The sequence below is a fragment of the Neofelis nebulosa genome, chromosome 5 (genome assembly GCF_028018385.1).
Source record: "Neofelis nebulosa isolate mNeoNeb1 chromosome 5, mNeoNeb1.pri, whole genome shotgun sequence".
In the NCBI taxonomy this organism is placed as follows: domain Eukaryota; kingdom Metazoa; phylum Chordata; class Mammalia; order Carnivora; family Felidae; genus Neofelis; species Neofelis nebulosa.
The window spans coordinates 36,598,842-36,622,178 of NC_080786.1; the positions used below are offsets into that span (position 1 = coordinate 36,598,842).

The 23,337-nt window shown below is 44.7% G+C and overlaps 1 protein-coding gene across 1 annotated transcript in view; it reads left to right on the forward strand.

Moving 5' to 3' along the window:
* The window catches only part of SPSB4 (splA/ryanodine receptor domain and SOCS box containing 4), an 81,491-nt gene extending 78,512 nt beyond the window's left edge, over positions 1-2,979 (forward strand). The window contains exon 3 of the mRNA XM_058730050.1: positions 1,598-2,979. Within this exon, the coding sequence (XP_058586033.1) occupies positions 1,598-1,725 (128 nt within the window). The 3' untranslated portion in view covers positions 1,726-2,979. The remainder of the gene's footprint in view (positions 1-1,597) is intronic.
* Positions 2,980-23,337: the final 20,358 nt, after the last annotated feature.

Sequence of the window (23,337 nt, forward strand, 5' to 3'; positions counted from 1 at the left end):
GAAGCTAGCCCTATACAAGCCATAGGAGACAACATGTTTCCACCATCCTCTCATTCCTGACCCAGCTGACCAGCACCATTCCTCTCCCTCCAGACCTTCTAGGCTGTTTTATGCCTCTGTGCCTTTGCCTGCTCTCTCGGCCTAGAATACTCCCCTCCCTAACGTGACATAAAACTCCTATTCATCCTTCAAAACCTTTTCAGTAATCCTCTCTTTGAACCTTTCAAACAGTTCTTCCATAGGAACTGCCCAGTTTCTGCCCCTTGTGCACTTAGGAATCATTGCATCTATTACACTCTGTTACAAGTATTCACCTGCTTAAACTCCAGCCCTGAGCCCTTCTCTACTTCCAGGACTGCCTCTGGACTTGGTTTAGTTATCTCTGTATACCTAGGTCCAATCAGAGGGCCTGGAAGAGAATAAGAGCTTAATAAATATGTGCAATAAAACTAATTAAACTTGGTCCCACATCCAGATGTTCTATGGGTTATGAATTTTAATTCATGAATTTTCCCAGAACTGGATATTAGAAGAAAATACATCCCTCTGCTGATTATCAAAAGGTGCTACAGGAGAAGTTTGAGGGTTCAACGGAATTTCAAACAGCCTCCCCAAGCCTAACCTGTTTCTAAGAGGAAGCTCACTGCAGATCCCCTCCTAGGTCAGAGGCTTTCATTTTTATCGGGACCTGCAGAGAGAAGTATTTTTTCCATTGAGACACACGTAACATGCATATCAGAGAAACAGCTTTCATGGAATACTTACTCTTGCTATGGTCATTGCTCTCCATTTTCTCTTTCTTGTCTTTCTTCTTTGTTTTTTTTTTTTTAATTATTTTTTTTAAATTGCTGGTCACCATCCAATGAATTGATTTCAGAATTCTTTTTATTTATTTATTTATTTATTTATTTATTTATTTATTTATTTTTATTCTTGAGTGGGAGAGAGAGACAGAGTGTGAGAGGGGTAGGGGCAGAGAGAGAAGAAGACAGAATCCGAAACAGACTCCAGGCTCTGAGCTGTCAGCACAGAGTCCGCAGCCAGGCTCCAACTCACCAACTGTGAGATCATGACCTGAACAGAAGTCAGAGGCTTAACTGACTGAGCCACCCAGGCGCCCCTCTTTTTTTTTTTTTTTTTAATGTTTACTTATTTTTGAGAGAGACAGAGAGTGAGCGGTGGAGGGGCAGAGAGAGAGGGAGACACAGGATCTGAAGCAGGCTCCAGGCTTCAAGCTGCCAGCACGGAACCCGAGGCGGGGCTTGAACTCATGAGCTGTGAGGTTATGACCTGAGCCGAAGTCCGACACTTAACCAACTGAGCCACCCAGGCACCCCGGTTTCGGGATTCTTTAGTCTAACTGAGCCACCCAGGTGCCCCGGTTTCAGGATTCTTTAATCAGTTGCTTCCCGCAGTTTGAAAACCCCTGCTCTAAGCCTCCAGCTAGTATAACTGAAGAAGCCTTCCCGGAGGAGGAGTCCCAGACCTGGAGGCCAGATCAGAGGAGCAGGTGCGCCTGTGGTGGGCAGATGGTAGGCAGGGGTGAGCAGGTGTGTGAAGGCAGCGGCAAGACTAATCCACTTTCCTCTCGTTGCAGCTGAGCCCCTGCCACTGATGGACCTGTGCCGGAGATCCATCCGCTTGGCCCTGGGCCGCCAGCGCCTACGGGACATCGGCGCCCTGCCCCTGCCTCAATCTCTCAAAAACTATCTGCAGTACCAGTGAGGCTGAGGAGCAGCAGTGGGGGACCCACACACAGCAGGGCCTGGGCCTGTCATTTCACAGTCACACAGTACATTCAGGAAGGCGTCCTCCTCCTCGCCCCAGAGCGCCAGGACACTCCGTTCTTGGAAAGGACCAGGATGCGTTCCCAACGTTGAAAGTGAAATGTCCCTTGCCAACAGTATTTGCCACCCTGGAGGCAGCCCTCCTAAGTCAGGCGCCTCCTTGGGAGCCATGAGGAGCCCGGAGCCTGCGCCCAGCGGAGATCCTGCCCCCCGACCAAGAAGACACAGCGGCCCCAGTATTGATCAGAGAGCGTGTCTCCTTATTCACGAGAATGAATGAAACATTTGGGCGGGAGGCTCGCTGTGGTGTGCCCGGGTGCAGACAGGGCCGGGGAAGACTGGCCAGCTCGGGGAGGAAAGTGCGGCCGAATGATGAAGGACGAAAGCAGCTTGGTGCCGGCGCTCTCTTGACACCTTGGGACTTTGTGCTCCTTTGAAAGACTGTTACCCAGGGATGCCTGATGACAGAATTGGCAAGTGGACAAAGCCGTGTGTAGACCCCTTCCAGCTTACCTCTTTGCACATTGTTTACTTACCCTTTCACGTGCCCTCTGTCCCCACCGCTGACCCACAGTTCCCTGGCTACCCCGGGCACCTCTCTTCGGGGAAGCTGAGTCTGACTAATTCACCCCGGGGACAGAGTGTAGCCTTGATTATTATTATCTTACATCTGGTGGCATTTTAAAAGAGGAATGTGGTGAGGGCAGTATGTAGTCCAAAGGTGCTAATGGGGGAAGTGGGGGCATTGTGACACCCAAGTGGATGATGGCCTCAGGCTGGGGAGCCTTCCTGGGGTGCTGAGGGACTCTAGGCAACTGTCCATTCGGATGTACCTAGCCATCACAAAGCTTTATTTGAGCGAATTATTTTTTCACTTTAGGAGACACGAACGAGTTTGTTTCTGTTTCAAGCGTGTGTGCGATGTGCTGTTTATTTATCAGCTTGGGGCTGCACGGGTGGCCCCGGACCCGTAGGGGTGCGGGTCCTGAGCCTGGTCCTCTCCTGGGGATGCCGCCACCACCCTTGTCGGGCATCTCTCGTGCGCTCCCAGAGCTGTGTCCAGACTCCGTTATAACTGGAAATTGTCACCGCAGTGGGATCCCAGAGCCCCAGACGGCACCGCCTCCCCCGACTTTAATGTGAATTTGACTGATGAATGAGGAGCGTTTCTAATAAAGTGTGTTGTTCAGTCCTTCCGCTGTTTACCAAGTGCTGTGTGGGGAGGCGTGGGAGGGCGTCCTTCATCAGCCTGGCTGGTGTGTTCCCAGACCCTCATAAGGCAGAAGTGGGAACCCCTCTCCAGGCTCTTCTCACGTCTTCCGTCTTGTCGTTCCCACTTGAGCCCAAACCCAAGTCACTTTACAAAGGCCTGCCCCGGAAGAACGAATGTGTCTGGGGCCTGGGTCCCCACAAAGCTAGTCACCACGGTGGGAAAACAGGTTGGATGATGCCGGGGTGGGGGTGTCCAAGGGTGGGCTCTGCAAGGAGCAAGGGTCAAGCAGGGTGAACCCTACAGGATAACAGTTTCAAACTGGACCCAGAGGTGGAACTGGATGTGACTTTGGATGTGCATGTCATCATCGAGGAGTGGTGCAAACGGCTGAAGGGTGAGTGTGCAGCCGAGACAGGCTTGGAGCTGCCAGCAGGTCAGGAGCCAGTTCAAGACAAGGTCTGGGCCAGGATGGGCACAGCATTCACGCAGCAGTACAGGCCACCAACATGCACGGTGCCAACCTCTGAGGACCTAGAGCACAGGCAGATCTGTCCCTCCAGGGGAGATGTTTACAGATGTTACGGACTAATAAAGGGAGAGGAAGATCACAAAGCTGGTGTAGGAAGATAAGGGCCTGAAGGGAAGGCTTCCTGGAGGAGGAGGCACTCCTCATACCTGTTTTTTCAGCAAAAACAACCTAGGTGAGGACAGACTGAAAGCATCAGACCGGCTAAGCCTACCACCTGGGTCGGTGTTCTTCCCTTGCTCTGATGTCAGGGAGGAGGCTGGGCTCAGTTTTGGGAGTCAGGGGGCCTGGGTTTGAGTCCTAGCATTGTGACTTAATGTGCTGTGACCTTGGGTAAACCACTTCCTTCTCTACACACTGTAGTGGCTAGACCAGGTGGCCAGTGGACAAGGATCCTTCCTCTCCTGACTCCTAGGGTCCTAGTTTCAGCACCAGCTTTCCAGCTTAAAGACACCTGTCTTGCCCACGCCTTGCTTATGTAACTTCCTTCACCCCAGCAATACTCTCCCCGTCCTTGCTTTACCTTCTCTAAGATCAGCTTAGATTGACCCTCCTCCAGGAAGCCCTCCTTAAAACCACCTACCAACCTCTACCTGCTCTGAGAGTCTGCTCCTCGCCTCCCAGGCTTGAGGATGCCTCTCCTGGCTCCCAGGGCTCTTGCCCAAGCGCTGGCTTGGCTGTCCCAGTGGGCTGAGAGCCTTGGGGTGGTAGAGCCTGGGCCTGTTGTACCCACACAGACCTGGACCAGATATGTGGTCTCAGCAAAGGCCTGCGAGGTGGAGATGTGTGTGGAAGTGCCCCCTTGTACCTGGGATGCCCATGGAACCTGCAAGGAAAGTCTCTGGGGGAGAGGAGGAATTCCTGCTAGAGCCAAGGACCTGGCCATGAGCCTCCAGGAACTCAAGCCCTTTCACCCCCTTAGCCATTCCACAGGTATTGTTGGGCATTGGAATGTGCCCAGCACTGCCAGAACAGGAAGGAGGGGATCTGGCCCTGCCCTGCTGGACCTCCCATTCTGAGCTAGAGGTAACAGGAAGCAAAGCCATGGAATGAAGTCAGAGGGAAAAAAGGAGCTGGGCAGGGCTAGAGAGCAGGGAGGGGAGCGGAAAGGGCCCAGGATTGATAATGGTGAAGGAAAACCAGTGCAGAGATGCAGAGTTGGGAAGAAATGAGAGGGAGCCATACACAGAAAGCAGGGGTGGGGTGGGGGAGGTGGATCTCTGGGTGGGGGAACTTCCTGCTGTCCCATCCTCAAAGCAGGAGCTTCTGGGCCCTGGTGAGCTGGGCTCAGGTCAAGAGCCACTGTGCTGCCACCCTGCCTCGAGCACTAGTTCAGTTTGCCTATGATGTGTGACATGTCCCCAGGGTTTCTAGTGTATTAGCACTGTCTACACACACACACACACACACACCAGTGCAGGCATCCCGGGAGCCTCTGACTACTCCCCAGAGCCAGTGCTCATCACAACCCAGCCCCCAGCTCTCTCTCATCCTTGGCACGTTCTCTGAGGTTCGGCCTTTCTCTCCATGACCTGGTTCTGCTGGAGGCACTTGCTGAGACAGTCCCGCTAACTGCTTTCTAACTGTCTATGAACAGAGCATATGGGGGGCACAGCCCCCCACAGAGCTGATCTTTACCCCATATAACATTGCCACTTTCTGGACAAAGGCCATCCTCTTTCCTTTGCTTTCTCTTCAAACCCTCATGCCAGCAGCTGGCTTCTTTGGGGGCCATCTTTCACTAAGAAACAAAGATTTCATCACCTCACTGTGTGGCAGCCAGACGGGCAGCAGGTAGCAAGGAACACGGTTACTTGGTGGTTGATTTGTGCAGGACAGCCAGGCCCGCTCTCCAGGACCCGGCTCCCAGCTGCAGCCTCTGAACGGGAGACACGGCTGGGCCTCAGCCAACGGACAGGAGACCATGTGGCACCTCTCCCCAGGCCCCTGGCAAGGAGAGGAATGTCCACATTGAGTCCAAAACACAAGGAGCTGGTCTTCTCTTCCCTCTAGTTCTGAGGGCCTGAGTCCCATTCCAGTCTGTAGACGTGTTTTGTCTTCCCACTTCATGTGTGTGTTTAAATAAAATTGAGCCCAACCCAGTAAAATCAAGTAATTTAACAGAAAATCCAGATTTCTGACGTCTCTTAAAAAATAGGGAGATGAGCTGAGACCAGGCCCACATTCCTTGACGGTGATGTTGGCCAAAGCTGAGTAGTGACAGCCTCTTGAGAAGAGGCCTCTGTTCTGTGATCCAGCCCTAGGTCCACCCTTCCCACAGCACAGCATCAGGACCTCTCACTGCCAACCTCCCTCATGGGTGTAACTGTCTGGATCTGGGTCAAGGCTTCTGAGTTCACCTCTCTGGACTATTGCCATAACACAGTCACATACACAAGCACACTCAACCAAGGGCGGCTTCAGGAGGGGAGTCTGTGAGTTCTAAACTTGACTTTGAAGTGTCTCACAGCCTCGGGCACCGATGTCCAAGGAGCTCACAGACACCCAGGATCTCCACCCAGATACCAGGGTTAACCAGTATGCCCCTGGTTAGATGATGAACTCTTAGAGGACAAGGAAAAGAATCCCTGGGTACTCTTTTTTTAAATGTTTATTTCTTTTTCAGAGAAAGAGGGAAAGAGTGTGAGGGACAGAGAGAGAGGGACACACAGGCTCTGAGCTGTCAGCACAGGGCCTGATGTGGGGCTCAAACCCATGAACTGTGAGATTATGACCTGCGCTGAAGTCGAGCACTTAACCGCCTGGGCCAGCCAGGTGCCCCTCGGGTACTCTTTTAATAAGCTGCATGATATGACTAGGCAAGCCTGGCTGCACTTGAGAATCCTCTGAGGAACTTTGTAAAATGTCCCGGTGTCTGGATCCTTCTCCCCAGGCCAATTAAATCAGGACCTCTGGGAGTGGACTGTGGGCTTTGATAGTTTGTAAAGCTGTCTAGGTGATTCTAATGCACAGCCAAGTTGAATCTCTCTGGAAGAGGTGCCTAATTAAGTTTTCTTGGTGGAGACATGGTGGACACTGGGGTATAAAGCTTATCAGAGAACAGAGACAGCTATCCTAGCCCACCCAGAATTCCCAGGGAAGAGAAGATTTTGAAGGGCAGTTGTCACCAATGTGATTAAGTCCAAAGCCAGGGAGTACTTCCCAACTATCTCTCTTCCTTTAGTGATGCTGAGTTGGCTGCTCTCCAGAACCGGAGTGGAAGGACCATTCACTTCTGCCCCAATGGCACACAATTCTTGACTAATTCATTCCAGCCCCACCCACCCCCCTGACCTGTGGGGCCCACGGTGTGTGGAGAATATCCTAGGGAGATTTGTCATGATCACTTGAAATTTCCATACAACAATAAATACAGAAAATACAGAGTGACTGAGAGTGGCGTGGTCCTGGATGTACTGTTTTGAGTAGAAGAATTGAGAATGGTGAGCCCCAGCTATAAGACCACTTTGGTTCCCGGTATTTCCAAACCTTGCTTCCTTAAGGAAGATGGCACATATGACCTAAATAGTGATGCCCTCCTCCACTTCTTTGATGGGTTTGGGGAGTAAATAAGTAGCGACAAGCTCAGTGACAGTGTCCCCACCTGCTTGAGATGACAGACAAGAAAGGTTGCCCACTTTCACCACTTCTGTGCAACACTATATTGGAAATCCTAGGCAGTTCAATAAGACAAGAATGAAAAATTAAAACGTATAAAAGTTAGAAAGGAAGAAATAACACTATCATTATTTGCAGATGACATCACTGTATAGATAGAAACAAATCTTTAGAAAACTGAGAATCAATAAGGGAATTTAGAATGATCACTGGATACAGGGTCAGTGTTTTTTTAAATTGCATGTATAGAGGCACCTGGGTAGCTCAGTCAGTTGAGCCTCTGACTTTTGATTTTGGCTCAGGTCATGATCCCAGGGTTGTGGGATTGAGCCCCACATTGGGCTCTGTGCTGAGTGTGGAGCCTGCTTAAGATTCTCTTTCTCCTCTCCCCCTCCCTTGCTTGTGATCTCTCTCTTTCTGAAATAACATATAAAGCAAAATAAATAAATTGCATGTGTACATATTAACAACAATTAGAAAATAAAATTTAAAACAATGCCACTTACAGTACAAAAATAGGAAAATCTTTTTTCTACATTTATTTTTTTTACATGTTTTAAAATTTCTTTTCTTTTTTTTAAACGTTTATTCATTTTTGAGATACAGGGAGAGACAGGGCATGAGCAGGGGAGGGGCAGAGAGAGACGGACATACATAATCTGAAGCAGGCTCCAGCTTCCAAGCTGTCAGCACAGAACCCGATGTGGGGCTTGAATCCACAAATCATGAGATCATGACCAGAGCCAAAGTTGGATGCTTAACCAACTGAGCTACCCAGGTGCCCCTAATTTATTTCCAAGTTAGTTAACATATAGTGTAGTCTTGACTTCAGGAGTAGAACCCAGTGATTCATCCAGCACTCCAGTGCTCACCCAGAAAAGTGCTCTCCTTAATGCCCATCACCCATTTATCTCACCCCCTCCCATCCTCCCTCCAGAAACCCTCAGTTTGTTCTCTGTATTTAAGAGCCCCTTATGGTTTGCATCCCTCTGTTTTTATCTTATTTTTCTTTCCCTTCTCTTATATTCATCTGTTGTGTTTCTTAAATTCCACATATCAGTGAAATCATATGGTATTTGTCTTTCTCTGACTGACTTATTTCTCTTAGCATAATACCCTCCAGTTCCATCCACATCATTGCAAATGGCAAGATTTCATTCTTTTTCATTGCCGAGTAATACTCCATTGTGTGTGTATACACACGTACACATATATATGTATACATTTATATATGTATATACATGTATATATGTATACGTATATGCGTATATATATATATGTATACGTATATGTGTGTGTGTGTGTGTACACACACACACACACACACACACACATATATATATATACACACCACATTTTCTTTATCCATTCATCTGTCAATGGAAATTTGGGCTCTTTCCATAATTTGGCTATTATTGATAGAACTGCTATAAACATTGAGTACATGTGCCCCTTCAAATCAGCATTTTTGTATTGGATAAATACATAATAGTGTAATTGATGTGTCATAGGGTAGTTCTGTTTTTAATTTTTTGAGGAACCTCCATACTGTTTTCCCACCAACATGCATTTCCACCAACAGTGCAAGAGGGTTCCTGTTTCTCCACATCCTTGCCAACATCTGTTGTTTCCTGAATTGTTAATTTAAAAATAGGAAAATCTAATGAAAGGTATGCAGGGCCTCTACATGGAAAACTACAAAACATTTTCAAGAGACATTGAAGAAGCCCTAAATAAATGGAGAGATATACCATGTCAATCAGAAGATTCAATATTGTTCATATGTTATTCTTCCCAAAATGATCTATAGAGCCAATGCAATAGCAATAAAAATTCTGAGTTTGTTGTAGAAATTGACAAGTTGATTCTAACTTCATTTGGAAATGCAAAGGACCTAACACAGCTGTAATGATCTGAAAAAAGAAAAGCAGAGTAGGAGGACTTACGTTATCAGATACTGAGAGTTGCTATAAAGGTAAATTAAAATGGCTTGTCAGTGACATTAGGATGAACAAAGAGTTCAATGACTAGACTAGAGGTCAGAAACAGACCCACACTTGCCTGGTCAATGATTGTGTCACTGAATTTCAGTGAGGGAAAGATGGGCTTTTTCAATAAGTGGTGCTGGGTCAGGACGCCTAGGTGCCTCGGCTGGTTCAGGGCTTGACTTTGGCTCAGGTCATGGTCTTACAGTTCATGGGTTCGAGCCCCACATCAAGCTCTCTGCTGTCAGTGCAAAGCCAGATTTGGATCCTCTGTCCCTCTCCCTCTCTGCCCCTGCCCCCCTCAAAAATAAAAATAAACGTAAAAAAAAAATAAGTGGTACTGGGTCACTCGGATATCCATAATGGAAAAACCATGAATCGTCACCCCTGCCTCACATCACAGACAAAAATTTACATTGAAAGTGACTAGAGGCATAAACACGGAAGTAAAACAACAACATATGTTTTCTAGAGAAAGCAAGCAAGGCTTTCTTAGAAGCACAGAATGCAGTAGCTATAAAGGAAACGATAAATATATCACACTTGATGAAAATTAAGAACCCTTCTTCATCACGGGACAGCTTAAGAGAATGGAAAGGCAAGGCACGGTCTGGAAGAAGCTGGTTGTAACACACAGAACTGGGTGCATCGTGGCTATTCTTAACAGGCCCAAATTGGAAAAAAAACAAATGTCCATCACCGGAAGAGAAAAATAAATTGTGTCATATTCATACAGCGGAATAGTATGCATATAATGATTTTTAGTAAAAAAAAAAAAATGGACTATTGCTACGTATGACTGAGTGGATCTTGTGACAATGATGAATGAAAGAAGCTAGACACAAAAGAATACATAATTTCAGGGCTGAAATACATAATTTCAGCCACCTGGGTGGCTCAGTCAGCTGAGCATCTAACCCTTGATTTGCAGCTCAGGTCATGATCTCACATGAGTTCGAGCCCTGCCTCGGGCTCTGCATTGACAACACAAAGCCTGCTTGGGATTCTCTTCCTCTCTTCCTCTGTCTCTCTCTCTCTCATTCTCTTAAAATAAATAAGTAAACATTAAAAAATACATGACTTCATTTAGGTGAGTTCAAGAACAGGCAAACATACCTCTGATTGTACAAGTCAGAATAGTGTTGCCGTCATACAGATATCCAAAGGAGGGGATCGGGCATGCCACCTGTCTTGGGGATAAGCATGAGAGAGCTTGCTGGGGTCCTGGAAAACTTCCACATTTTCACCTAGGTGATGGTTACACAAATATATACATACGTAAAAATTCACCAAACTATCTACGTAAGATTCACGTACTTTGTTTATATATAGGATACCTGAATTTAAAAAAAAAAAAAAAAAGGAGAGAAGGAGCTTAATGCCCCCAAAGCAACTTCCTTCTCATTGAAAATGCTTTGGATTCAATGCAATATTTCCCTTGACATCAACTTGTATGGTTATCGCATCTGAGAAGAAAAAGGAGGAGGAGGAAGGAGAAGAGGAAGAAGGAAGAAGCATAAGAAGAAAAAGAAAAAGGAGGAGGAGGAGGAGAAAGAGGAAGAAGGGAAGAAGGAGGAGGGGGAAGGAGAAAGAGGAAAAGGGAAGGAGAGAAGAAGGAGAAAGAGAAGGTGAAGAAGGAGGAAGAGAAAGAGGAAGAAGGAAGAAGGGAGAGAAGGAAGAGGAGGAGGAGGAGCAGGAGAAGGCAGTTGCTGAGAGATTTGAAGGTTTTAAAGAACAAAGAATCCCATTGTCTCGTGAAAACATTTTCAGAGAGCTGAGGTCCTAGAAGCACTCCCAGGAGCGCAACATCTGTTCAGGGATCTCCCATACCTAGTGGCCTCCTATAAAAGCAAGTGTGGATGCCCTTATGAGCCCAAACACACACAGGGGAGAGGTTGCACGTTTCCATCTAAAAATGCACATTTCTTTCCTGGATAATAGTCATGTTACCTAACAGCCCCTGGGACTGTCACATAGAGCTTAATCGGATATCACTGCCCACTAGCTACAGAAAAATCCACCTTTTTTTTTTTTTTTTTTTTTTTTTGTAAACAGAGAAAACCAGCCTTTTCCCTCTCCTTAAGAAAAATGTCTTGAAATCGCTTCTCCTTTATCAATGTGTGGGCAGTCCTGCATTCCTCCCAAACTCCTCCAAGATTTTCAGATGAAGTTGCCAGGACTGGTTCTGAATTCTTAGAAATTTAAAACAGAGACTGAAAATAATCTTTTTTGGTAGAAATACAAACAAATAGTTCCAGATGGAATCGCATGATGCTGGGGCTGGAGTTACAGGGATATATAGATGAGACAAAAGAGGCAATGAGTTGAAAACTGTTGAAGCTAAGTAATGAGAACTTGAGAGTTTATTATACAGTGTAGTCTACTCTTATTGTTTGAAATCATCTACCATAATAATAAAAAAAAAAAAGAACAGATTCTCTGCAGGTGAATTGATTTGGATGGATGAACATTTACATCTGATCACATGAATTAACAGGGAGATTCTGACTGCTGAAAGCCACTTGCCATTTCTCATCCACCTTTGAAAATGCAAGTGACATTTCCTGATTTGCACTCCAGGTCACTGATAATTTTCTACCATCCATGTGTCCTTCACTAACTGGAGTCTAAGCCTGGGGTTTAAAAGTTTGCAGTTTTCTTTTTTGATCATTCAGATATATTTGGTTTTTATCTGCTCTTTTTTATCTGGATTCTTTCATTCAGCATAATTATTTTAAGATGCATCCATACTTCTTTTTTTTTGTTGTTTGTTTACTTATTTTTGAGACAGAGGGAGACAAAGTACAAGTGGAGGAGGGGCAGAGAGAGAGGGAGACACAGAACCTGAAACAGGCTCCAGGCTCTGAGCTGTCAGCAGAGAGCCCGATGCAGGGCTCGAACCCACAACTGTGAGATCATGACCTGAGCTGAAGTCGGACTCTTAACCGACTGACCCACCCAGGCGCCCCCTCCCCCCTTTTTTAAGATGCATCCATGCTTTTATGTGCAGCAACAGTCCATTCCTTTTTCCCACTGAGTAGCATTCCGCTGGGTAAATACACCACAGCTTGTTTATTCATTGATGGACATTTGGGTTGCTTCTGGATTGGGGCAATTACAAATAAAGCCGCCACAAACATTTATATGTGGGCATATGCTCATTTCTCTTGGGTAAATACATAGGAGTGGAAGATTGGATCATATGGTAGGTGTATGTTTAACTTTTTAAAAAACTGACACATTGTTTTCTAAGTTGGTTGGGCCATTTTACATTCCAGTGTGTGAGTTCCAGTTCCTTCACATGATCGCCAACATTTGATATGATCAGCCTTTACAATGTTAGGTGTGCAGTGTTATGTCACTAGGGTTTTAATTAGCAGATCGCTAATGATCTTGAGCTTCTTTTCATATGCTTATTTACCATCCATGTATCTTCTTTGGCGAAATATCAGTTCAAATCATTTTTACATTTTTAATTGGCTTGCTTGGTTTTCATTATTAAAATTTGAGAGTTCTTCACACATTCTGAATGCACATTCTTTATCAGATGCATCCTGTATTTTCTCCCGGTGTGTGGCTTGTCTTTTCATTCCCTTCATAGTGTCTTTTAAGAGCAGGATTTTTTTTCACTTCTAAGAAGTCCAAATCATTAATTTCTTCATGTATAGTTTGTGCTTTTGGTGTCTTATTTAAAAATCTTTACCCACACTTACAAAGGTTTTATTCTATGTTTTTCTTCTAGAAGTTGTACAGTTTTAGGTTTTACATTTAGGTTTTGATCCACTTTGAGTTAATTTTTGTATATTGGGTAAGGCATTGATCAGAGTCATGCTATTGCATATAGATATCCAAATGTTTCAGCACTATTTGTTGTAAACATTATCCTTTCTCCACCCAATTGCCTTTGCATCTTTGTAAAAGTGCAGTTGTTCATAAATGTGCGGTATTTTTCTGGACTCTGTATTCTGTTCCATTGGTCTATTTGTCTATCTTGGTGCCAGTACTCTACTGTCTTGACTACTATAGTTTTATAATAAGTCTTGAAATCAGTATTAGTTCTCCAACTTTGTTCTTTATGAAATTCATTTTGGCTATCCTAGGTTTTTTGTAGTTCCATATAAATTTTAGAATCAACTTGTTCATTTCTCCACAAGAAAATTTGCTTGGATTTCAATAGGATTGTATTGAATCTATAGATCAATTTAGGAAGAAATGACATCTTAATACTACTGAGTCTTCCAGCTCATGAAAAACATATATCTGTCCATTTATTTAGGTCTTCTTTAATTTCTCTCAAAAGTGTTTGATACTTTCCGTGGATAAGTCTTGCGTATCTTTTGTGAGATTCACCCTCTCAGTATTTAATATTTGTTGCTATGTTGTAATGTTTAAAAACAATTTCTACTTCAGATCACTGGTACCTAGTGTATAGAAATACAATGGACTTTTTCGGGGCGCCTGGGTGGCTCAGTCGGTTAAGCGGCCGACTTCAGCTCAGGTCATGATCTCGCGGTCTGTGAGGGCTGTGAGTTCGAGCCCTGCGTCAGGCTCTGTGCTGACGGCTCAGAGCCTGGAGCCTATTTCAGATTCTGTGTCTCCCTCTCTCTGACCCTCCCCCGTTCATGCTCTGTCTCTCTCTGTCTCAAAAATAAATAAATGTTAACAAAAAATTAAAAAAAAAAAAGAAGTACAACGGATTTTTGTATATAGATCTTGTGTCCTGCAATATTGGTACACTCACTCATTAGTTCCAGTGTCTTTTGTAAATTTCAAGGTACGAAGTTGAATAGAAGCAGTGAGAATAGACATTCTTGTTTTGTTCCTGATCTTAAGGGCATAAGTATCAAGTTTTACACCTTTTAAAAAAATTTTTTTAATGTTTATTTATTTTTGAGACAGAGAGAGACAGAGACAGAGCTTGAGCGGGGGAGGGGCTGAGAGAGAGGGAGACACAGAATCTGAAGCAGGCTCCAGGCTCCGAGCTGTCAGCACAGAGCCCGACGCGGGGCTCGAACCCACGAACCGTAAGATCATGACCTGAGCTGAAGTCGGTCGCTTAACTGACTGAGCCACCCGGATGCCCCAACACCTTCTTATTTTTCTCCTTCATCACCCCAACTCCGTGGCCCTGATCAGGCTGGACATTCAGTAGGTGTTCAGTGTGTGATTGCTCTATGGCAGGAAGATGTATTGGAGTGTTCACTTCCCATATTCTCTTTGTGGTAGGAAACTCTCCCAAGGAGGAAAAGGTCATTTTTCTCTCTTCTCTTGCCTCTCTTAACAGATAAGGGCAGACAGGGTCTAGACTCCTTCGCCTCTGGAGGTATTGATAGATTCTGGGTTTTAGAGCCCAGAACAGAAGCTGCCAGGAATTTTAGTTTGGAGTCCCCAGAAGCAGACCCCAAGATGAAGATTTGCACACAATCTGGGAGATGATCCCAGGAGTCACATGTCGGGGAGCAGAGGGAAAGGGAGCCAAAGTAGATATGTTAACGAGTAGGTTACCACTTGGGGCACCTGGGCTCATCCTACTTGGACCTGTGGGAGATTGTGGGGAACACAGACATGCACTGTCTCACCCCAGGGGCCCAGAGCCGGTGTATTTACCCACCAAGTGCTATTCATCACTGGTTGAAGTTGTTCTCGAGACATTAGCTTCTGGGTACTTCTGGCCCGCACCCTGGGCCAGGCACACCCCTGTGCCAAGCAGCTGGAGAAGTCCCCGGGCAGAGTGTTGGGGGCCTGCAGGAAGGTGCTGTTGGCTTCCCCAGAAAGGTGAGCTCTGGGGTTAGGGGCAGTGTACCTACAGTGACTGCTACATCTAAAACCTAGAAGATGGCCCCTCCTCACTGAGGGGTTAAGCTTGGTTCTGCCTGATGGGAAGGAATGGAGGCTAGAGCTTGGGGCTTTGGGTGACTTGTGGGGACGGAGGGGAGGAAGGTGAGTCCGTGCAAGGTGAGAATGACACCTCACGTTCACAGCAGGGCCTCTGAGGGGTGGCACACAGATGCTGGGTACTGGGCCCTCAGGGGTATGACTCTGGGGAACAACAGCGAACAAACGCTGTGCCCAAGCTGGAGGAGGAAGGAACACCACCCATTGTTTGTTTGTTTTTTAATGTTGTTTATTTTTTGAGAGACAGACAAAGATAGCACATGAGCAGGGGAGGAGCAAAGAGAGAGAGAGAAAGACAGGATCAAAGCAGGCTCCAGGCTCTGAGCTGTCAGCACAGACCCTGTCACGGGCTCAAACCCCTAAACCATGAGATCATGACCTGAGCCACAGTTGGACGTTTAACCAACTGAGCCACCCAGGCGCCCTGGAACACCATCCATTATAAATGGGCAACATAGGCCATGAGAATCTCAGTGGTGGCCGTGATGGCCTGAAGACCAGAGATGCTTCCTCATGTTTCCAGGACTGTGCAAGTTCCACTGGCTCCTTGGGTGACCCCGGGGAAGAGAGAGTGTCCCCAACAATGGGTGATGTTGGGCATCTCACTGCCCTGGTAAGTAGCGGTTGAGATGCAGATTGAACTTGATCAGGAGAGGAGAAGTAATGTGATGCTTCTTGCTTTTGAGTGTCGTGGAGCAAATGCAAACCGATTTCAGTGGTTGTAGTGAATAAAGTTTTGAAATCAGAGGGGAAAGAAGCCTGAAACATGGAACCACAACCCCAAGGGCGAGCAATTAAAGTTAAATGCTGTGTGTCCAGCACATACACACAAAAAAAGGGTCCCCTCTTCAGCAAGTAAAATAGCATCCTGGGGCCACAACACACGGCAAGGTGATTTTTAAGTGGCAGAGACAAAAAAAAAAAACCACCTCTTCATCCTTAAAAATTCATGAAGCGTGTGTGAAGTCATGGAGAAGATGAAGAGTAGAACTTGGATCTTAGGACAAAGTCTAGACACCCAAGGGAACTTTAAAACACAGAGTAGGACATCCTGTTTCCCCAAAGGCAGCCTGTCACTTTGACAGATGGCACAGGCTGGAGATGGAGACAGGTTCAAGAAAGGCTGGAGGAACTCACAATTCACAAAGGCTGGCATGTTCCTTGGGGAATGAAAAGTGTAGGGTAACCGTGCGCGATTGAAGGACATTCCTGACCTTCACAAAACCACCACAGCCAGCAAAGCCACATGGAAGTGGCCCTGGGTGCCAGTCTATAGGGATATCACTCTATATCCATGCTAAGATACCAATGGAATAAATTGAAAATATGATACCAGGAACTCAGACGTCCACACTTGACCAAATGTACCGCGGTCCTGCTTTTGTGGAGGCACCCAGCACGCTGGAGGGGAAATTAAAAATACCCATAGATTGCATCCACCTGCTACATGTGGAACAAATGTTGTTAAACTATCCAAGGGGTCCCTGCGTACCAGCCTCTCTGAGACACGCACATGTCTCAGGCCAGCCCCATTATAAAAATTCCAACCCCTGAATGGTGGCAGGATCTGTGTGGAAGCAGGGTCTGAAAGGCATCCATGCTCCCAGCAGGGCCACAGTGGTGGGGGGGATGGTGGTGCAGAAGAGAGCTCTAGAAGCAGGTGGGGTCTGGTCAGGGAGGCTGGGAAATACAAGAAGTTCGGCGTGGGTGAAAGTGCAAGTTGGAAGTTTCAGGATATGAAGTTAGAGATATAAAACAAAGGTCAGATCGCAGTGGGCCCTATCTGATGATATGATGCTTTCAATTAGGACACTTCTTAAAAATTAACTTTTTTTATTTTGAAGTAATTATAGATTTATATGCAGTTGTAAGAAATAACACAGGCAGGTCCTGTGTACCCTTTACACAGTTTTCCCCAGTGGTAATTTTTACACAACCGTCGTACAGCATCACATACAGGATATTGACCTTGATACAGTGAAGCTCAGACCATTCCCATCACCACAAGGACCCCCAATACCTCCCTTTTGTAGCTACATCTGATTCCTTTCCACTTACTGTCTCTTTAACCTCTGCCAACCATTCATCTGTTGTCTATTTCTATAATTGTATCATTTTAAGAATGTCATATAAGTGGAGTCATACAGTGTAAAACCTTTGGAATTGGCTTTTTGCATTTAGCATCATTCTCTGGAGATTCATCCAGGTTGTCACATGGATCGGCCATTCACCGTTTTTTAAAAAAACTTTTTTTTTTAGTTTTTATTTATTTTGAGAGAGAGAGAGAGACAGCGTGCAAGCAGGGGATGGGCAGAAACAGAGAGACTCCCAAGCAGGCTCCACACTGTCAGCACAGAGCCCAACATGGGGCTCAATCTCATGAACCATGAGATCATGACCTGAGTCAAAATCAAGAGTCAGATGCTTAGCCGACTGAGCCACCTGGGCTCTGTGACCGTTCACCCTTTTTTATTGCTGAGTAGTATTCCATGTTTATTTACCCATTCACCTGTTGATGAACATCTGGATTATTTCCAGGTTTTGACTATTATGACCACAGCTGCCATAAATATTAGTTTAAAGGTTTTTATGTGAAAATGAGTCTTTATTTCTCTGGAATATACACCTAGGAATGCAACTACCAAATCTTAAGGAAGTTGCATGTCTAGTGTTTTGAGAAACTGCTGAAACTGTTTTCCAGAGTTCAAGGAACTGTATTTTATTTTACATTCCCAACAGCAAATGAATGATCTAGTCCTGCACCCTCACCAGCATGTGGTGTTGTCCTTATTTTTTTTTTATTATTGAGAAAGAATTTACATAGAGCATCATGTAAGTCTAATGTGTAAAACACATTGATTTGTCACATTTATAGTGTCATGTGATTGCCATGTAGTGTTAGTTAACGACTCTATCAGGTCACATCATTATCATCTCTTCTAGTAGTGGGAACAATTAAGATCTTGTCTGTTAGCAAATTTAATGTTTATGGTATGGTTTTGTTGCCTGTAATCACTATTCTGTGTCTTAGAGCTCCAGAACTTATTTGTCTTCTAGCTGCAAGTATGTACCCATAAACAATACATCCCCAATCCCTCCATCCCAGCCCCTGGTAATCACCGTTCCATTCTCTGCTTTTCCAAGTTTGTTTTCTTTAAGATTCCGCATATAAGTCATATCATGCGGTATTTGTCTTTTCTGTCTGACTTATCTCACTTAGCTCAGTATCCTCGAGGTCCATTCATCTTGTTGCAAATGGCAGGATTTCTCTTTTCCTCATGGTCGCATAGTATTCCAATTGTATATACAGACCACATCTTCTTTATCCATTCATCCATTAATGGATGCTGTTTCCAAATTGTGGCTATTGTGAATAATGCTACAATTAACATGGGAGTGCAGATATCTCTTTGATAACCTGTTTTCATTTCCTTTGAATAATTACCCAGAAATGGGTTTACTGGGTTGTATGGTATTTCTATTTTTAATTTTTTGAGGAACCTCCTACCGTTCTCCATAGCAACTGAGCCATCTTACAATGCCACTAACAGTGCACGAGAGTTCCCTTTTCTCGGAATCCTCGACAGTGGTATTGTCCCTCATTTTTATTTTAGCCACTCTGGTAGGTATGCAGTGCTATTTTATTGTGCTTTCAACTTGTACTTCCCTAATGGCTAATAATGTTGAACGCCTTCTCCTGTGTGTGTTTGCCAATTACATATCTGCCTCAGTAAAATATCTGTGTATGTCTTTTGCTCACTTTCAACGGGATTGTGGTGGGTTTTTTAACTGTTAAGTTTTGAGGGTCTTTATACATTCCAAATACCAGTCCTTGGCTAGATACGTCATTTGCAAAGATTTCTCTCACTCCGGAACTTGTGTTTTTATCCCGTTGTGGATCATGCTTTTGGTGTCGAGTCTAAGAATTCTTTGCCTAGCCTTAGATCCACCCAAGACGCTCTTGAGAGCAAATAGGAATAATGGGAATAAACCACAACTGTGCAGGGAAATCAGAATGCATGGTGACATTATCTGCAAGGCACGCTAAATAGCCTGTGCTTAATTCTGTAGCTAACAGGACATAACAAGATAAGATTTAGGTAAATGGATTGGCAGCTCCAAACCTGAAGAGTCAGCCCCTTGAGGGGTCGGGAGAAGGGTTCTAAAACTCAAAGAACCACAGGATGACAGTTTGGGAAGAGGCCTCAGAAATCATTGATTCAACCTTCCCAATATACGGATGAGTACATTGGGGCACAGAGATGTGCCCCATCAGCAGATTCTCAATCACACATGATGAAGAACTTCTATGGATCGTTGAGAAATCTGTTGGAGCTTCATAACTTCAGTGCAAGATCAGGCCACTGGGATCTTGTTAAAATACACATTCCGACTCAGTAGGTCTGGGGTAGGGCCCAAGAGTCTGCATTTTTAATAAGTTCTCAGGTGATGCCTTTGTTGCTTGTCCATGGATCACACAGAGAGGAGCAAAACTTAAAGAACATGAATAGCTCACAGGGGCGCCTGGGTGGCTCAGTCAGTTGAGCATCTGACTTTGGCTCAAGTCATGATCTCACGGCTAATGGGTTCAAGTCCTATGTTGGGCTCTATGTTGACAGCTCAGAGCCTGGAGCCTGCTTTGGATTCTGTGTCTCCCTCTCTCTGCCCCTCCCCAGGTCCCTCTCTCTTACTCTCTCTTTCTCTCTCTCTCTCTCTCTCTCTCTCTCTCTCTCTCAAAAAAAAAAATAGCTCACAGAATTTCCAGGGGAACCAGAAAACCAAGCAAGGTGGCTTCATGGTCAGATGGACTCACACTGGGGAACAGGCACAGGCACTGTGGGGCCCTATTGGGAACAATGACACTGAGCCCCCCCCATTGCTGCCACCTTGGCTGAGTGGATTGCATGGGGGCCTGCTTCTTTACACCATGAACTTCAGATTCCAGTTTGCCATGGGGCATCCGACTGGCAGAGTGGGGGTCAAGCTGGTCCCTCACTTCAAAGGAAGCTGGGAAAGAGACCTCCCCTAGCTCTTGTAGTCAGGAAGCCCTGACCCATACAGTGGAGGATCACCTAAACTCAGTTCAAAGGCACTAGGTGGCCAGAAAGAATGACATCCCCCTCTTGGGAACAAAGTGTACAATCCCCTAAAGTCCAATAAGATGTAAAACACTGAAATTTCTGGGAGGAAGAACACATTAACTCAAAGGTGTGAGGGCCAATAGTAATTTTTTATTCCTGTATTAAACAAACATGTGGCGGGGCACCTGGGTGGTTCAGTCAGTTAAGTGTCCAACTTCAGCTCAGGTTATGATCTTGCAGTTCATGAGTTCGAGCCCCACATCAGGCTCTGTGCTGATAGCTCAGAGCCCAGGGCCTACTTTGGATTATGTGTCTCCCTCTCTCTTTGCCCTCCCCCACCCCCTGGCTTGCGCTCTGTCTCTGCCTCTCTCAAAATTAAATAAACATTTTAAAAAATTTTAAAAAGAGAAGCATGTGGATATTTACTGAGCGCCTACTAAGAGCAAATCACCAAAGGGGCAGTATTCTGTGTTCATATTACTATCTTGCTAGGAACTAGGCTCCAAATATCTCTCCACAGTTTTCTCAAGGTTTATGATTTTTCTCTGACCTGCAGAAATATGCGAGTGGTCTCTTCAGAAAACAGAAGTTTCCCTAACATCCATGATCCCCTTGAACTTCTGTTCAGATGTCAATTCATTTGTGCCTAATTGTTAAACTCCATTTATTCATCTTATCAGCAGGCTTCTGGCACATTCTCTTTCATATAGAGGGTAGAATGTGCTATCTTTCTAAAACATTCCAAAGCATATTTGAATAAAATGGTGATCTTATAGAAATCAGAGAGGGACATGACACATCACAGATGGAAAGAGCCTCAAGATGTTCAATGCTTGCAAAGTAACAAACAATGGAAAGAATGAAAGATAGAAATGGGATTTGCTAACAGATGGTCAGTATGAAAATATGCAATCCTAATTCAGATATGCAGATCTGTAACTTTGTGAAGAAAACTGGAAATGGTAACTAAAAGGGTAAATATGTAAGATTTTTTCTTATTTAAATCTTATTAAAAGATAATTATCCAACCAACAACAACAACAATAACAACAAAACACAATGGTTTGCGGGGTTTATGTGTATAAATAAAATATATGGCAACAAAACACAAAGACTAGAATGGGTAAATTGAGAGCATAAGATTATAAGATTCTTATACAATATAAGTAGTAAAATATCACTTGGAGGTACAGCATAAGTTAAAAATGTATAAGCCTTAAAGCAACCACTAACATAACAAAATAAAAGGCTATAGTTTATAAGTCAAAAAAAAGGAGATAAAATGAAGCATAAACAATACTCAAGTCATCCAAAAGAAAGCAGAAAAAGAAGAAAAATGGAGCAAAGAACAGATGGAACATGAACTCCCCTTAAACACACACACACACACACACACACACACACACACACACTTCTGGTAGGCAGTATAATGTTTAAAGTTGGGCTTGCTTTTTTACCCACAGGGAAGAATCCAGGCACGGATGAATTCACTGATAAATTTTATGAAACATTAAAGAAAGAAATAATACCAATTCTACACAAACTTTTCTAGAAAATTGAAAAGGAGGGAATCCTTTCCAGCTCATTCTATGAGGTCAGTATTATCCTGACACTAAAACCAGAGAAAAGACATTATGAAGAAAAAAAAAAAAAGGTACAAACTATACCCCTCACAAAATGAATGCAAAAATTTTAAACAAAATGTTAGTAAATCAAATTCAAAAATAATTAAAAATGGATAATATATCACTGGTGAGTTTGTCCCCGGAATGCAAGGCTGGTTTAATATGTGTCAACTGATCGATACAGTTAACCATATTAATAAACTAAAAATGAAAAACCATATAATCATCTCACTATAGGTGGAAAAACATTTGACAAAATTTAACATCCACTCCAGACAAAACTCACAGCAAATAGCAATTCTAGATGGAACTTTTTCAACTTATTAAAGAACATTTATGAAAAACCTATAGCTAACATCTTAGTTGAAGGTGAAAAACTTGGGGCGCCTGGGTGGCTCAGTAAGTTGAGCGTCAGACTTCGGCTCAGGTCATGATCTCACGGTTCGTGGGTTCGGGCCCCATGTTGGGCTCTGTGCTGACAGCTCAGAGACTGGAGCCCATTTCAGATTCTGTGTCTCCCTCTCTCTCCATCTCTCTCTCTCTCTCTCTCTTAAAAATAAACATTAAGAAAAAAATTTTTTAATGACCCAGATCTCAGGAAAAGAAAACCAACATTCAGGGATTGGGAATGAACATTTGGGGAGAACCTAGTTTCTGTCATGTGTCTTACGCTCGCAGTCTCAGGCATTTATTGGGGAAGTTGGGGCTCAGAGGAAGGCAGGCACTTGCTCAAGCTGACAGTCACGCGGTCCAACCTTGGGGTGACTAGACATTGGTCAGCTGCCCTGATATGGGGGATCTGGGCCACTAGGAGGGGACATTGCCAACAGCAGGCCCCACCTTGGACAGGACAACAGCAGGATTTCTCTGCCTTGACTGAGCTTTTTCAAACCATGCACCCCAGTGCCACATCCTCATCCCAGGGAAAGTGTGGTGCAGGGAAGATGAAATGAACACTCATGAAATGCGTAAACGACAGCGTGGGTAACATCTTATTCATTGCCCACCTGAGTGATCCAGGGATTCCTAGGGGTCATACAGAGCAGAGAGAATTGGTGGGCACCCTCTCTGTATTTAAGTCAACAGGGTCAAAGTCGCTGCAGTTAGGGACCCAAAGGCCTCCCAGACCCATTATCCGTGGCCGTCACCTTATTCTGCTCTTCTCACCTGTAAGTTGCACAAGAGGGCCTGGCGTGGTTGAAAGGCCTCGCTGAGACAAAGTGCAGGCTGTGTTTGTTTGCACGGTGAGCACCATCTCAAAGACACAGTCTGTTTGGAGCTTGGTTTCCCTGGCTTTCCTCTTCTAAAGGCCAAGAGCTTGCAAACACTGCAATGTGAATGATGCATTAAAGTTTTATACACTAATATATATTTTACTGAACTTTTTAATAACCCGGGGAGAAATGGCTTTAAATAATTCAATATGGTGTTGGCCCCGAGCTGAACCATGCTACAAGTAACCATGTATAAAATATGACACTAATATAGCATACCTTAATATAATAAATGTTTATCTTGATAATAAGCCATTTGAATTCTAGTAATGTGGGAGTTACGGTTGCCATGGCATGGTCTTGTTAAGTTTTTAAATGAGACGTCAACAGCAA